Source organism: Salmo salar, chromosome ssa02, assembly GCF_905237065.1.
Source record: "Salmo salar chromosome ssa02, Ssal_v3.1, whole genome shotgun sequence".
Taxonomy (NCBI): Eukaryota; Metazoa; Chordata; class Actinopteri; order Salmoniformes; family Salmonidae; genus Salmo; species Salmo salar.
In genome coordinates this window covers 74,543,956-74,561,633 of record NC_059443.1, presented here as the reverse complement: position 1 = coordinate 74,561,633, position 17,678 = coordinate 74,543,956, and the positions used below count along the sequence as shown (strand labels likewise).

General features: G+C 42.7%; 1 protein-coding gene across 3 annotated transcripts in view; it reads left to right on the top strand.

Moving 5' to 3' along the window:
• The first annotated feature begins 3,123 nt into the window (after window positions 1-3,123).
• Window positions 3,124-17,678, top strand: part of LOC106593320 (NACHT, LRR and PYD domains-containing protein 12) — a 36,027-nt gene continuing 21,472 nt past the window's right edge. Inside the window, exons 1-7 of one of the 3 annotated variants that reach the window (XM_045709909.1) lie at window positions 3,137-3,282; window positions 8,093-8,474; window positions 11,719-12,066; window positions 12,265-12,317; window positions 13,006-13,248; window positions 13,365-13,427; window positions 14,544-16,338. In XM_045709909.1, coding sequence (XP_045565865.1) covers window positions 11,753-12,066; window positions 12,265-12,317; window positions 13,006-13,248; window positions 13,365-13,427; window positions 14,544-16,338 — 2,468 coding nt within the window. In that variant the 5' untranslated portion in view covers window positions 3,137-3,282; window positions 8,093-8,474; window positions 11,719-11,752. Of the gene's footprint in view, window positions 3,456-8,092; window positions 8,475-11,718; window positions 12,067-12,264; window positions 12,318-13,005; window positions 13,249-13,364; window positions 13,428-14,543; window positions 16,339-17,678 lie in introns of all 3 variants that reach the window. The other 2 variants (XM_014184658.2, XM_045709908.1) reach the window with 2 other exon arrangements.

The window sequence follows — 17,678 nt, the reverse complement described above, 5'->3', positions numbered from 1 at the left end:
TCATCGGGGCAGCCTTCAGGAGGCTGTTGTAGTCGTCAGTGCCTGGTCTGATGCCACTGTGTTCACGGAAATAGTTCTCAAGTCTGTGCCTGTAATCTTCCAATGACTCTTTGGCCTTTTGTGTGCAGCTATGGACAGCTGCCCAATCAGTCATACAGTAGGTGGGTAATGTTCTTTAATACGGTCACACAGAGTAGTCAGTTGAGTCTGATTGGCTATATCCTCACCCCAGAGGTGGTTCTCGTCGAATCCTCCTTCCACGTCAGCCCATCGCAGTCTCATCTTGATGTGGCAAATGTGGGCTGACCTCAGACCTTCTTTTACCATTATTTCTTTAACTTTCCTATCAGAAGATTCTGCTTCTCCTTTCCATTTCCTGAAATGATCCCAATCTTTCCTACTTGTTTTGCCTTTCTTGGTTTCTTGGATCTCAAAATCCTGTAACTTCTTTCTACATTCTGCTGACTTCACTTAATGTGCCTTTCAAGAGGAAATCTGCTACCTTGTGCCAGAACGGTACCTGTTCCAGAATGTCCCTGCCCCACTTATCCAACAATACCTTCACCGGTCTGACAAGGTTCTCCCTTGCTGCTCTTGGCTCCCATTGTGAAACTCCATCTTTACACACACTCAGAGACAAAGAAAAACAAACACACAAAACAAACAGTATTTGGTTAGGAACGTCTTCCTTTTTTATAATTCAAGCAGAGTTTATTTATTTATTTTTCTCAGTCAAAATATATATCTATATTTAATTACCCTATGTAATTTTTAAATTTGCACCCACATGGAAGTTCCTCCTATCAAATGTAGTACCTCAGGACCCCGTCCTGGTATATCTATAGTACCTCAGGACCCTGTACTGGTATATCTATAGTACCTCAGGACCCTGTCCTGGTATATCTATAGTACCTCAGGATCCTGTCCTGGTATATCTATAGTACCTCAGGACCCTGTCCTGGTATATCTATAGTACCTCAGGACCCTGTCCTGGTATATCTATAGTACCTCAGGACCCTGTACTGGTATATCTATAGTACCTCAGGACCCTGTCCTGGTATATCTATAGTACCTCAGGACCCTGTCCTGGTATATCTATAGTACCTCAGGACCCTGTCCTGGTATATCTATAGTACCTCAGGATCCTGTCCTGGTATATCTATAGTACCTCAGGACCCTGTCCTGGTATATCTATAGTACCTCAGGACCCTGTCCTGGTATATCTATAGTACCTCAGGACCCTGTCCTGGTATATCTATAGTACCTCAGGACCCTGTCCTGGTATATCTATAGTACCTCAGGACCCTGTCCTGGTATATCTATAGTACCTCAGGACCCTGTCCTGGTATATCTATAGTACCTCAGGACCCTGTCCTGGTATATCTATAGTACCTCAGGACCCTGTCCTGGTATATCTATAGTACCTCAGGACCCTGTCCTGGTATATCTATAGTACCTCAGGACCCTGTCCTGGTATTTCTATAGTACCTCAGGACCCTGTCCTGGTATATCTATAGTACCTCAGGATCCTGTCCTGGTATTTCTATAGTACCTCAGGACCCTGTCCTGGTATATCTATAGTACCTCAGGATCTTAACTTGGAATCCCTTTCATCATGCATTTACATCTGACGATGTCAAACCATAGCATATCAATTAGCATATCAATTAGCCTATCAATTCATATTCATTTAGTACTTTGCCCAATAATGCGCATTTACCCAGGAATACCTCTGTTATAAAACAGGGTTTTTCTCCACACACAGTAGAGCCCTCCTTGTCACTAAGACAACGGCTTCTTCACACACAGTGAAACGCACACACAATGAATTCTCCTCTACACACAGTAGTCTTCTGTCACTAAGACAAGATCTATATTTTAATGTGCACTTCAGTTGTCCTTTAAAGAAAGTCAGTATCACCCTTCATTTTATTATTCGGGATGGCTGACGCTCCTTGTCGGGTCCAAGGCGAGTCCCTTCTGCTCCACTCAGACGGAGTGTGGGGTCCCTGAGCCACGTCTAATGCAGCCCCTGCGTGCTGTTAACCTTGGTGTCCCCGGCAACGATCAGCAAGTGGAGTTTGTCATCCTCGTCACCAACAATTGTCGTGAAAATTCGAACCAAAAGGAAGAGACTGTATATTCTTCAAACTTTATTCTAAGAATTGCAATTCTGGAGTGGTTAACAATCACTCAATGGTGCAGAGTTAAGAGCCTAACCAACAAGAGTTGCATCTCAGCTTTAATAGCAATGTACAACCTCTGTTCTACGTGGCAGTTAGCAGATGTGTGAGAACCTGATGGGAACACAGCATGCAAACAAGTGATAACACCAGTTTTGTTACTGCTTTCTTCTGATATCTAGGCACTGCTGCTCAAGCTAGCTTCTGTTCTCTTCACATCTGGGACACAACTGTGTCCTTGACGCGTCTTTCTTTTCCCCAACGCAGTTAAGCCAAAACCACGCCCCGTTATTCAGAGGGGCGTCCTACAACGCTTTGAGCGCTCTCCAAGTCTCCAAGTCCGGAAGTAAATATCACGGAGCGTCAAATTTCAGTCACTGATTAATAACAATTTCCCTTGTATTTCAAGATTGATAAATATAATAACATAATGTGGTGGACCGAGCTAGCCATTAACAGCCCTAAACACTCAGACAGATTCAATGGCTGTAGAATAGCGTATTCCACTGAATGATTATAATAAATATTTGAGAAATTCTGAATAATAAGCATATGTTTTTACCTGATAATAGACTACTAATGATAATATAACAACTTCGAATACCGAGCTAGTAACGTTAAGTAGCCTAGATTAACTTAGCTGACCTTCAATTGAGGGGATTCAACAGAGTTCTCTGGGACATTTTTACAACTCATTCAAACTCTAAAATTGAATACATGGGCAAATGTTACCAAATATGATAATAATAGGCCTGCATTACAGTAGGCAGCTAATTGTTAAATTACACTTTCCATCCTTACCTTGGAAGGTCACTGGCTCTGCGCTGATCGCCTGTGAGTGTGACAACGCTAGCTAGCCAATGGGAGCCTAGTAGAACGCCCCTCTGAATAATGGGATGTGGTTTTGGCTTAACTGCGTAAGGGAAAAGTAAGACCTTGACAGATACCAAAAGAACAGGATGTACAGAGGCGTTTTCCTTTTTACACAAATGTGTTGCTGACACAGTCACGTAGCTACTTCCTGTTCTCTCAGTAACAGCATGGCAGAGATGAAACCACAACTCTGAGAAAAATTAACCTTACTAACTTCACCAGAAGGGTAAGAAACTTACTTGAATAAACAGTTCAGTTTAATAATAGGTTCAGATGATATGATACAAGAGGAAGTCAAATGCACTCAGTGATTAACTCACCAGACGAATTGGAGGCCTATAGGGGACAAGGAGGATAAAGTGGTGATGAAGAGAGGAATATGGATGAGTGAGAAAGGAGGTAAAAGAGGAGAGAAAGAAGAGGTGTAATTTAAAATTCATCCTATTCACTAACTCCCAAACCTCTTTTGCTTGTTGACAAATGTATGATTTCATTATTAATAGCCATTTTTGTCAGAATATCTTGCTTTGTCCTTTTTCAAGTGTGTTGCATTGTTATTCACACATAAATAGCAAAACAATTAAAATAAAATGGTGCCCATAGTCACTTTCTGTTTCTGCAGCAGTAAAAACAAAAGTCAAAGTCATGTCATTGCATGAAGTCACTTCACAGCAAAATTGTGAACGCTATGAACAGTTTTGCACCTGGAAAATGTCACCCATAATTGCTAGGATTCAGTCTTTAGTACTAGGTGAAGAGTTACACTCATCTGTCAGGAGCCATTGGGAAGTCCCTCCTCTCGAACCTTCTCCTCCAATAGGTTTTGAGAAGGAGACGAGGAGAGGACATAAGGGAGTAACCAACTGTGATTCTTCCATGTAGTCAGGTTGTGTCACTAGACACAAAGTCTGATATGGAGGGAGATCGCCCTCCAGTGGTAGAATGACCTTTGCTCACCTCTCTAGACACCATCCTCCAATCTGGATGTGTAGTGATATGTATGTGATTGGGTAGTGGGATTCCGGGACAGTATATCTGTCGTAGTGCGTCTGTGAGTGTGTTTCTGTCATCTGATCTGTAGAGGGCGCTCTATCTCTGATTTCATTATGAACAGGTGTGAAAGTAGATGGAATTTCTTCCTTGTACAGGACCTTCTGTATTACTTTGTTGGTTTCAGCAGAGATGCCCGTGAAGTCCAGTCAAACAAACTTTAATATTGTTCTGCCATCACTGTCCATTACTGTACATTATTGTACATATGCACCACAGGTGTCAATAAAAGGCAGGGCAGGCGTTATAGGCTTGCTTTTGGGGGCCTGGGCTGCCCTACCGTACCTCCTTGCCCATCCAAAATGTATAATTTATTTGACCAAGACGCACGCCAACAGAAAATCTATCTTCGATAAAGAGTCCAAGCGAGCGAAACAACGCTCCTCTGTCACAGAATGTGTAGACCGTCTATCTGAAAAGTCATACTCTTTTTGGCCAGACAGCATCAGATACACATTCGGATGCTTTCTCTGGTGAGATAGTTTCGGCCACTGTTCAGATGTTGGAAATATTTGGGACCAGTGGCGGCCCGCCCATTAGGGTGCCCCACTTGTGATTGGTCAATAAAAGGAAGTAAATGGACCGTTCTAGTTCTCAAATGTGCATTCAGTCAGAACTTCTCCCTCCCAATGAGTCTCTCCTGCCAGACAGCTGACTTCCACACGTCAGACTACATCTGCTCTATTAGGTACAGATGGTGCTAAAGTGAAAAGTGAATTGTAATTAACTTATCAATGTCCTCATGGTGACATCCCTATGCAGTTTGCTTCCTGTCCTGCAGCTCAATTCAGAAGGACGACTGTGTCTGATGTGTCTGAGTGGTTTAATTCATCATCCACAGCATCATTATTAACTTGGCCATGCTTAAAGAGATATTCAATGTCTGATTTATTTTTACCCATCTACCAATCACTGCCCTTCTTTATGAGTAGTTCAAAAAGCTCCCCGGTCTTTGTAGTTGGATCTGTGCATGAAATGGAATACTTGTTAACAGAGGATGTATGTATGCGGGACAAAGGAAGGGGTAGTCATTCAAAAATCATGTCAATCCCAATTTTTTCAAACAGAGTGAGACAGTATGGCAATTGCAAAAAAAATAAACGGATTGGCTAGTGAAAAGCACACTCGGCCCTCTGATTGGACCAGCAAACTGTCAATCAATACAGTTTGGGTGAGCTTGCACAGTGAGAAGGTTGTGGGGGGTTTCAAGTGTGAACCTGAAAGGGATTTATTTTCTTCATATTTTAATTTGCTACATATGGCCTACTATTTGTATATTATATATTTGCTTATTCGATCTGGTCACTAACATATGCATATGGCATTGCACCAAATTCTTGTTAAAAAGAAACGAATCTGTGCTTCAGAACCAAACAGTTGTGCGTCAGTGTAAGGTACCGTTTAGCAATCTGCTACAGACACATCTTTGCCACAACAATAGGCTATCTGGTGTTTGGGAGGGTTATACTTGTATAGGCCTACCTCAATGGAGGGTACTGGCTCTGTTTAAAGTTAGCTGTAACATCGCACTACCTTCATTACTTAAAGAGATGAAGATGTAACAAATTAATTAAGATATGTGTGAGAAAGACAAAGGCTACAGACAAATCATGCTTTCCGTCCGATCCTGTAACCCCCGCTGCATACAGGTAGACAGTATGATCCTGCTTGCGCTGGAATCCAGAGAAGTGACAACGTGATGTGATATCCCTAGTTGACTTGACTTGAAAAAACTTGTGACCCGACTTGACTTGCTCTTAGAATGCACGACTTGGACTTGACTCCAGACTCGTCCCATTCTTCTTGGGACTGGACCTGAGACTTGGACCATGTGACTTGAGACTTGCTTGTGTCTCGAATAATAGTGACTTGGTCCCACCTCTGCCGGTATGGCATATCCCCACTATTTATTTTGCCAGGCCGTTGTAAGGGCCCATACAGTCTTCCTTTCACCCCTGAGTATGAGATACGAGAACAGAGATGTGATTGATTAATAGACCTGAGTATGGTGTACAAAACATTCCTGAACACTACTGGTTGGGTCTTAATTAACCCCAACCCCTGTAAAAAAAAAAAAAAAAAACGGTATAAATATTTTTCGGAATATCTTGCTTTCTGCTTCTTCAATCAAATTCAATCAATCAAATGTATTTGTGAAGTGCTTTTTACATCAGCCAATGTCACAAAGTGCTATACAGAAACCCAGCCTAAAACCCCAAACAGCAAGCAATGCAGATGTAGAAGCACGGTGGCTAGGAAAAACTCCCTAGAAGGCAGGAACCTAGGAAGAAACCTAGAGAGGAACCAGGCTCTGAGGGGTGGCCAGTCCTCTTCTGGCTGTGCCGGGTGGAGATCATAACAGTACATGGCCAAGATGTTCAAACGTTCATAGATGACCAGCAGTATCAAATAATAATAATAATAATCACAGTGGTTGTAGAGGGTGCAACAGGTCAGCACCTCGGGAGTAAATGTCAGTTGGCTTTTCATAGCCAAGCATTCAGAGTTAGAGACAGCAGGTGTGGTAAAGAGAGAGAGTCGAAAACAGCAGGTCCAGGACAAGGTGAATAGGTCAGGGTTCCATTGCCGCAGGCAGAACAGTTGAAACTGGAGCAGCAGCACAACAAGGTGGACTGGGGACAGCAAGGAGTCATAACGTCAGGTAGTCCTGATGCATGGTCCCAGGGCTCAGGTCTTTCTGGAGGGGAGGGAGAGGGAGAGAGCGAGAATTAGAGGGAGCATACTTAAATTCACACAGGACACAGGATAAGACAGGAGAAACACACCAGATATAACAGACTGACTCTAGCCCCCCGACACAAACTATTTCAGCATAAATACTGGAGGCTGAGACAGGAGGGGTCGGGAGACACTGTGGCCCCGTCTGACGATACCCCCGGACAGGGCTAACCAGGCAGGATATAACCCCACCCACTTTGCCAAAGCACAGCCCCCAAACCACTAGAGGGATATCTTCAAACCACCAACTTACTACCCTGAGACAAGGCTGAGTATAGCCCACGAAGATGTCCCCCACGGCACGAACCTGAGGAGGGCGCCAACCCGGACAAGAAGATCATGTCAGTGACTCAACCCACTCAAATGACGCACCTAGGGACGGCATAAAAGAGCACCAGTAAGCAAGTGACTCAGCCCCTGTAATAGGGTTAGAGGCAGAGAATCCCAGTAGAGAGAGAAGAACCGGCCAGGCAGAGACAGTAAGGGCGGTTCGTCGCTCCAGTGCCTCTCCGTTAACCTTCACACCCCTGGGCCAGACTACATTCAATCATAGGACCTACTGAAGAGATGAGTCTTCAGTAAAGACTTAAATGTCGAGGCCGAGTCTGCGTCTCTCACATGGATAGGCAGACCATTCTATAAAAATGTAGCTCCATAGGAGAAAGCCCTGCCTCCAGCTGTTTGCTTAGAAATTCTAGGGACAGTAAGGAGGCCTGCGTCTTGTGACCGTAGCGTACGTGTAGGTACCATAGCATACGGCTTCACTACAGTACAAATGTATTCCGTACAATATGTTATTATTCCCCAATGCCCGTATTCTGATATCTTCCCTTTGCTTGTTGTAAACATATATAAACTTGTAGACAAATACATAAAAAAGATAGACAAACAATAAACACATTAAATTATAAAACAGTTCTCGACAATAGAGAGAGAGGGAGAGAAGAAAAGAGAAAAGAGAGAAAGAGAGAGTGAGAGAAGAGAGCGAGATCAGGTGTGTGTGTGTATGTATAAGTCCGTATGTGTAAGCGAGCATGTAATTGAGTACGTGTGTGTTCATATCCACTTCCTATTGTTCAGATATTTTTACAGTTTCCATACTTTCTTTTTTCCGTAACCTGAAGTCCCTATAGAATTTAGTAGAGCCACGGTGTTATGGAGCTGTCTCGGAATAGCTGTCCATCCATAAAGAGTTTGTCCACAATGAGAAAAGCATGCTTACCCTTCTCCCTTTGTTGCCATTGTAGCGGATACAGTCTCTTACGACGTTCATTTATCTCCCTTGGAAATTGGTCATTGAGACCGAATTTGGTCCCTTTAAGCTCCCTTCCCCCGCTGATCGCGCACACTGGATTATTGGATGCGTCCTCAGGAATCACAGAAAAAAATGTGATGTTCACGCATGCTACGACTTTGTATGTCTAGTAGCGACTCCATCACCCTGTTTTCCCTGAGTGGACAATCCATGTTGGAATCGTGGATTATTACCTTGGCTGCGAGTGCCTTGTTTTCTCCTTGGAGCGTGAAAATTTCACTCTGGCTGAACTCGCCCTCAGCCCTGCTACCTTCTCACACAACTTTTCCAGTGTTTCATGGATTCTAGCCAGAGCACTAGCCTCTACTTCAAAGGTAAGTAAATCGTCTGTGTCTGTAGATGAATCTGTTTTTCATTTTTTTTTCAGATGAAAGTTATTTTGTGAGGTAGTCGGATCTTTCCATGATTGAGTATGTTGTTACTCCATAGCGTAAAGCTGTTGGTACTCGTCGATTTCCCTCAGGATCTCCTTAGTATCCAGGTTGGTTCTTTACTGCAACCAGTTGTTTTACGAAAAGATAACAATGAGTCTTTCCCACGACGACGACAGATGTCTGTAGTACAGCCAGCTAGCACTCGTGGAATCCACGCAATAAATGGAACACAAACTTGCAGTCCCAGCAGTAAAGGCTAACCGCGTCTTGGAATCCTTAGCAACAAAACTTTAGTTCTGATTAAAATCGATTTAATGAAAAAAAATGCTTATAGGTTAGCTTTGCGACAGTATCAAAAATACATTTTGGATTGTTCTTATTCTCTTCAATTAAGTTGGAAAAATAGGATGATCGCGCAGCAGTGAGGGCTCTTCGATATTGCACGGCACTATCTTTCTACGCTAGTCAGAAGACTTCCTGTTTGGTGGAGCGCCATTTCCGTTCCAATTTTCTGGAAGCTTGCTTCAGGGCTCAGGTATTTTCTGTATACCAGAGAATTAGTTTCTTATGACAAAGTTTTTTTATTTTTAGGGGTGCGACTGCATCTAGGGTATTACGCAAGGTTATATTTAGTTCCTCAGATAGGTGGTTAACCGATTTTGTACTCTGATGTCCTTGGGTAGGTGGAGGGAGTTTGGAAGGGCATCTAGGAATCTTTCGGTTGTCCGAGAATTTATAGCACAGCTTTAAATGATCGTTGGTTGGGGTCTAAGCAGATTATTTGTTGCAAATGTAATAAAATGGTGGTCCGATAGTCTAGGATTATGAGGAAAAACATTAAGATCCACAATATGTATTCCACGGGACAAAACTAGGTCCAGAGTATGACTGTGGCAGTGAGTAGGTCCGGAGACATGTTGGACAAAACCCACTGAGTCGATGATGGCTCCGAAAGCCTTTTGGAGTGGGAATGTGGACTTTTCTATGTGAATATTGAAGTCACCAAAACGGTGAATATTATCTGCCAGGACTACAAGGCCCGATAGGAATTCAGAGAACTCAGTGAGGAACACTGTATACAGCCCAGGAGGCCTGTAAACAGTAGCTATAAAAAGTGATTGAGTAGGCTGCATAGATTTCATGACTAGAAGCTCAAAAAATGAAAACGCAGCAATTTTTTTTTGTAAATTGAAATTTGCTATCGTAAATGTTAGCAACACCTCTGCCTTTGCGGGATGCGTGGGGGATATGGTCACTAGCGTAACCAAGAGGAGAGGCCTCATTTAACACAGTAAATTCATCAGGCTTAAGCCATGTTTCAGTCAGGCCAATCAAGATTATGATCAATGATTACTTCATTGACTATAACTGCCATGGTAGTGAGGGATCTAACATTAAGTAGCCCTGTTTTGAGATGTGTGATATCACAATCTCTTTCAATAATGACAGGAATAGAGTAGGTCTTTATTCCAGTGATATTGCTAAGGTGAACACCGCCATGTTTAGTTTTGCCCAACCTAGATCGAGGCACAGACACGGTCTCATTGGGGATAGCTGAGCTGACTACATTGACTGTGCTAGTGGCAGACTCCACTAAGCTGGCAGGCTGGCTAACAGCCTGCTTCCTGGCCTGCACCCTATCTCATTGTGGCGCTAGAGGAGTTAGAGCCCTGTCTATGTTCATAGATAAGATGAGAGCACCCCTCCAGCTAGGATGGAGTCTGTCACTCCTCAGCAGGCCAGACTTGGTCCTGTTTGTGGGTGAGTCCCAGAAAGAGGGCCAATTATCTACAAATTCTATATTTTGGGAGGGGCAGAAAACAGTGTTCAACCAGCGATTGAGTTGTGAGACTCTGCTGTAGAGCTCATCACTCCCCCTAACTGGGAGGGGGTCATAGACAATTACTCGATGCCGATACATCTTTCTAGCTGATTTACACGCTGAAGCTATGTTGAGCTTGGTGACCTCTGACTGTTCCATCCTAACATCGTTGGTGCCGACGTGGATAACAATATCCCTATACTCTCTACACTCGCCAGTTTTAGCCTTAGCCAGCACCATCTTCAGATTAGCCTTTACGTAGGTAGCCCTGCCCCCTGGTAAACAGTTTATGATCGCTGGATGATACTTTTTAAGTCTAATACTGCGCGTAATGGAGTCGCCAATGACTAGGGTTTTCAATTTGTCAGAGCTAATGGTGGGAGGCTTCGGCGGCCCAGACACAGTAACGGATGGAGGAGAGACCAGAAAAGGCTCGGCCTCTGACTCCGACTCGTTGCTTAATGGGGAGAACCAGTTGAAAGTTTCTGTCGGCTGAATGAGTGACACCGGTTGAGCATTCCTACAGCATTTCCTTCTAGAAGCCGTGAGAAAATTGTCCAGCTGCGGGGACTGTGCGGGGGGACTTACTATCTGTACTTACTGGTGGCACAGACGCTGTTTCATCCTTTCCTACACTTAAATTACCCTTGCCTAACGATGGCGTTTGAAGCTGGGCTTGCAGCACTTGCAGCACCCCACCATAAGGCGAACGTTCTCCTGTATATAATGAATACAGCAACTGCAATTAGAAGGCATAATGTTAATGTTACTACTTAGCTTCGACTGGCAGATGTCCTGTATAACCATGTCCAGATAAAGCGTCCGGGGTGAAAAAGTTGAAGGAAAAAAGTTGAGGGAAAATGAAAAAGATATATAAAACAGTTATTAAAAATTAAAAAGTAAAAACTGTAAAGTTGGCAGGTAGTAAAGTAACGTTAGCAACAAACCGCACAGCAGCACGTAGTTGCGACCAAGTTGTGACCGAAAATGACAACACAAGTTGTTCTTCAAGTGTGTTGCATTGTTTTGGACACATAGGGGGCCATTTTGTGAAAGCGAATCTGGGGTTTTTATAGATGAAAATGGCGCCCATAGTCACTTCCTGTTTCTGTGACAGTAAGATGGAAAGTCAAAGTCATGACATTGCATTAACAGTTACTTCACAGCAACAAGTTTATTTGGGGATTTTCATTTTCTGTCAATGCTAAACACATATAAATACAAGTCAAATGACACATTTTTATCCTTCATGAATTGTATTTTGCTATTGTAAAAACATCTGCAATTGTATTTCGTAGTTTTTCTACATATTATATAATAAAAATCAAAATACTGGGATTTATTTTCTGTGTTCACTCACAGATCTCATAGATCAAGACTCTGTAGAGACAAAGAGATGGGGAGCAACTGCTCCAAAAGGAGGAGAGAAGAAGAAAGCACTTCCTCTGTCTGGTGGAGATGCTCAGGAAGGAGAAAAGAGGGGGATACTGAAGGAAAAAGAGAAGAGGGGGACAATGAAGGGAGGTCAGAAGAAGGAGACACTGAAGGGAGGAGAGAAGAAGGGGACACTGAAGGGAGGAGAGAAGAAGGGGACACTGAAGGGAGGAGAGAAGAGGAGGACACTGAAGGGAAGAGAGAAGAGGAGGACACTGAAGGGAGGAGAGAAGACCGTGACAATGTCAACAGTGGAGCAAGGTCCTTTGACCAAATGTGAGACAGAATTCCCTGAAATGCTTCAAGTCAGTGTGGTCTCCATGTTGTAGTACCATGTTGAGGACACAGGGGGCGCTGTTACCAGTGCAAAGGGGGTCTCCATGTTGTAGTATCAGATTGAGGACAAAGGGGGTGCTGTTACCGGTGCCCAGATACTATACATGTAATATGTAGCCATGTTTGTTATTGTTCCAGACCCCCCCACTCTCTTGATTCCATTGAGACAGAGAAGAGATGTGAGGAAAGCGGTAAGTAAAGCTTTGACTCTGATGTGAAACACCAGAAATGGTCTCCTTATGAAGTAATGTATCTGAGGTGAAACACCAGAAATGGCCTCCTTATGAAGTAATGTATCTGAGGTGAAACACCAGAAATGGTCTCCTTATGAAATAATATATCTGAGGTGAAACACCAGAAATGGTCTCCTTATGAAGTAATGTATCTGATGTGAAACACCAGAAATGGGCTCCTTATGAAGTAATGTATCTGAGGTGAAACACCAGAAATGGTCTCCTTATGAAGTAATGTATCTGAGGTGAAACACCAGAAATGGTCTCCTTATGAAGTAATATATCTGAGGTGAAACACCAGAAATGGTCTCCTTATGAAGTAATGTATCTGAGGTGAAACACCAGAAATGGTCTCCTTATGAAGTAATGTATCTGAGGTGAAACACCAGAAATGGTCTCCTTATGAAGTAATGGTTATTTTACTGAATATAGCTTTATCTTTCTACTATTTCTATATGTTCTATTTTAAATTTGTCTCGTATGTAAAATAAATACTGTACAGTTACCTATATATTTATAATGTTTTGATGTGTTTCTTACCTGGATTTGTTTGGAACACATGCATGTTTTTGAACGGTGTGTGTGTGTGTGTGTGTGTGTGTGTGTGTGTGTGTGTGTAATACACCTGTCCATTTCTCCACCCTAGATGCAAAGTTTGTGGACAGACACATGGCGGACCTCATTCAGAGGGTTACCATGGTGATGTACATATCAGATACACTGTTCCAGTGGGGTATGATCCATAAGGAGGCGTACTTTAACATCGATGCTGCCCGGACCAGACAGGACCAGATGAGGGAGCTGTACAAGGCCTTAAACTCAGTTAAAGTCAAATCAGCCTTCTACAGGATCCTCCAGGAGAAAGAGACTTATTTGGTCCAGGAGCTAGGTCTGTCTCTCTCGCTCTCTCACACACTCTCTCATCAGTATCCTCTAAATCACGTATGATACCACTCACTGAAGTCTGTTTTAATTACAGTAAAATATATTTTTATTTTCTTCCAGGTGGGCCAGTCTGTAAAGAGGTGGATTGCTATGGACAGACTATGTGCATTGGGCAGCGGAGAGGTATGTCTGATAAGGCTAACCTCACACAATGTATACTGTACACTCACACACAACTTTAAGTTGTATTAGTTGTATGTAAAGGATACACATGGTATACAACAACAATAAGAAATAAGAAAAGATAACAACATAAAGTAAATTGCGAAGGTGAATAGAATTAAGCAACAAGGCCCGAGGGGGTGTAGTATATGGCCAATATACCATGGCTAAGGGCTGTTCTTAGGCACAAAGCAACATGGAATGCCTAGATACAGCCCTTAGCAGTGATATATTGTCCATATACCACAGACCCCCAACATGCCTTATTGCTATTATAAACTTGCGTCATATCCGTGCTATATTTAAGCAATAAGGCACGAGGGGGTGTGGTATATGGCCAATATACCACAGCTAATAGCTGTTCTTATGCACGATGAAAACAGAGTGCCTGATACAGCCCTTAGCAGTGATATATTGTCCATATACCAAAAACCCTGAGGTGCCTTATTGCTATTATAAACTGGTTACTAACGTAATTAGAGCAGTAAAAAGACATGTTTTCTTATACCAGTGGCATATGGTCTGATATACCACAGCTGTCAGCCAATCAGCATTAAGGGCTCGAACCACCCAGTTTATAATGTCTGATATACCACAGCTTTTAACCAATCAGCATCCAGAACCCAAACCACCCAGTTTATGATAAACATTTAATAACAACTATAATATTATAATACAGGAAGGCACAATTTACAGTACAATATGTACATGTGTTTTGTAAATTGTGCAGTATTTAGCAATAATAATTAAGCAGTTGTGATGTGTGTGTAGCGGTGTGTGTGTGTGTGTGTGTGTGTGTGTGTGTGTGTGTGTGTGTGTGTGTGTGTGTGTGTGTGGATAAGTGTATATCTGTGTGGGTGTGTGCGTGTGGATGAGTGAGTGCATGTGTGCTGTGGAAAGTCAGTGCAGGTGGTCAGTCCAGTTCAAGTGTTCAGCAGGCTTGTAGATATCAATCTGCCCGATGGTAACTCGTGGCTGGGGTTTGTGGTGTCCTTGGTGATGCTTCTGGACTTTCTCAGACTCACTTTCCTGTTGTAACTTACTTATTGACGTTTTAAAGTGTGTTGTTCTTTCCAGTGGATGACGACACACAAAGAGTTAAAGACAAACTTAAAACCAGTCTGAAGAAGAAGTTTGGATTTGTGTTTGAAGGCACCGCAGTGGAACAAACTCCCCTCAACAGCGTCTACACACAGCTCTACATCACACAAGGACAGAGTGAAGGGGTTAATAAAGAACATGAGATCCGGCAGATTGAATATACATCCAGGACAAAAAAATCTACAGACACTCCAATAAACTGCAATGACATCTTCAAACCCTTATCTGGAGAAGAGAGAGAAAAGGAGAGACCCATCAGAACTGTGTTGACGAAGGGCATTGCTGGCATTGGAAAAACAGTCTCTGTGCAGAAGTTCATACTCGACTGGGCTGAAGAAAATGCTAATCAGGATGTTGATTTCATATTTGTGCTCCCACTCCGAGAGCTGAATCTGATTCAAGATGACCAGTACAGTCTTCATGGACTTTTGCGTTACTTCCACCCTGAACTTGCAGAGATAGAAGAGGCAAAGATATATGATACCTGCAAAGTCATGTTCATCTTTGATGGTCTGGATGAAAGCAGACTACCATTAGGTTTTCATCAGAACAAGAAGTTGACTGATCTAACTGAAATGTCATCAGTTGACAGGTTGATGACAAACCTCATTGAGGGGAATCTACTCCCCGAAGCTCTCCTCTGGATAACCTCCAGACCAGCAGCAGCCAATCAAGTTCCCCATGAGTACATCAACAAGGTGACAGAAGTACGAGGGTTCAATGACAAACAGAAAGAAGAATACTTTGAGAAGAATGTTGAGGATGAGAACCGGGCCAGAAGAATCATCTCACACATTAATACATCAAGGAGCCTCCACATCATGTGCCACATACCAGTCTTCTGTTGGATTACTGCCAGGGTTCTTGAGCAAATGCTGAGTGACGATAAGAGTGGAGAGATCACAACTCTGACTGAGATGTACAATCACTTCCTGCTCATTCAGACAAACCTGAAAAGCAAGAAGTATGATGGGAAAAATGAGACGGATCTGCACATAATCATAGAAAGAAACAAAGAAACCATTCTCAAACTGGCACAACTTGCATTTGAACAGCTGGTGAAGGGACATCTGATATTCTATAAGAAAGACCTAGAAGAGTGTGGCATTGATGTCAGTGAAGCCTCAGTGTACTCTGGGTTTTGCACAGAAATCCTGAAACAAGAGCATGGGTTGTATCGGAAGAAAGTATACTGCTTTGTTCACCTGAGCTTCCAGGAGTTCCTTGCTGCTCTGTACGTGTTCCACTGCTGTGTGAGCAAGAACATCAAGGCCCTGGAGTCTTTCATTGGGGATGTGTCATCAGAGCTGCCCTTGCATGAGCTGCTGAAGATGATGGTGGATAAAGCCTTGGAGAGTGAGAATGGACACCTGGACCTGTTCCTCCGGTTCCTTGTTGGCATCTCAACAGAATCCAACCAGAACCTGTTACAAGACCTACTGCCACAAACAGAGATCAGCTCAGAGACTGTTAAGGAAATTAAGAAATACCTCAGGAAGCCAAATGTAGATGAAGTCTCACCTGATAGGTACATCAATCTACTCATCTGCTTGACTGAGATGAAAGATGATTCAGTACATGAGGACATTGAGAAGTTCCTGAAGTCAGGAAATCAAACAGGAAAAGAACTCTCAGGTTCACACTTCTCATCACTGGCCAACGCACTGCTGATGTCAAAGGACGTGCTGGATGAGATTGACCTGAGGACATACAACTTGTCACCTGGGTGTACGAGACTGGTCCCAGCTGTAAGGAAATGCAGAAAGGCCATGTAAGTAATATCATAAAGTCAAAATCGGCAATATCTATCAATAATTATATCGGACCGATTGCAACCAATGAGGGCCACTAAATTAACGCCAGCTGATATCTCATTAAACCATCAACACGTACTAAAATCAACCACACAGCTGATCTCAATTGCCACCAGTTGTTAGTGTAATCTTTCACCTTTACGGCAATGACAAAAATAATCAACTTCATGTAAAATATCATCACACGAGAAGTGTTTGAAAAAGTCCAGAGAATGTCGATATATACCTTCCTCGGCGCTCACCAAAAAAAAGAAAAGCTTTTGCCCAGCACGTGGCACGAACTCATGATGCTCGGAGTTGTAGCGTGCTGCTTAGGTCACTGCGCTACCGGAGTACACAGTGCTACCGGAGTACACAGTGCTACCGGAGTACACAGTGCTACCGGAGTACACAGCGCTACCGGAGTACACAGCGATACCGGAGTACACAGCGCTACCGGAGTACACAGCGCTCTAGCAAGCTGTGAGAGTAATTGGCGATACCTGATGGTAATAGGCGTTGTGTTTTTTATTATGTTTTTTTAAGCCTTCACCAAACCATAGCCCTAATCTTGAAGTCCAGGAATGAATGCCTAAACTTAACCCTTTTAATTTTTTCTGTTTGAAACCTGTTACCATGCAGAATTAATTTGTCAAAAATAAACATTCATCCATAATAAGTCGAATTTCGAAGGGAAACTGTAAGGTCTTGATGGAAAATAACATTTTAGATTTGATTGCATAACCTTTCACATGTGGATTCAAATTTCCACAAGGTTTTCCCAGATGATGTCCTGCAAACAAAGACGAGTCATTAGAATGTCTCGAAATAGCTGCAGTGTTTTCAACTTATGTATTTGACACATTTTGAAATACATGATTACATTGTGTACTTATCCTCACCTTGAATTTAAACTCACAACTTCTTGGTTCACGGCATTCCGATCATCCTGCTACTCCACCTTGTCTGTGCCAATGACTGATTTCACCTGTATTCCTACACTTTGGACATCAAAGTTAATCTAGCATTGTTCAAAATACACTCTGGTAAACAGTGCATTAGGAAAAGTATTCAGACCACTTGACTTTTTCCACATTTTATTACATTACAGCCTTATTCTAAAATGGATTTAATAGTTTTTTCCCCTCATCAATCTACACACAATATCCCATAATGACAAAGCAAAAACACTTTTTTTTTGCAAATGTATTAAATATAAAAACAGGAAATATCACATTTACGTAAGTATTCAGACCCTTTACTCAGTACTTTGTTGAAGCACCTTTGGCAGCAATTACAGCCTCATGTCTTCTTGGGT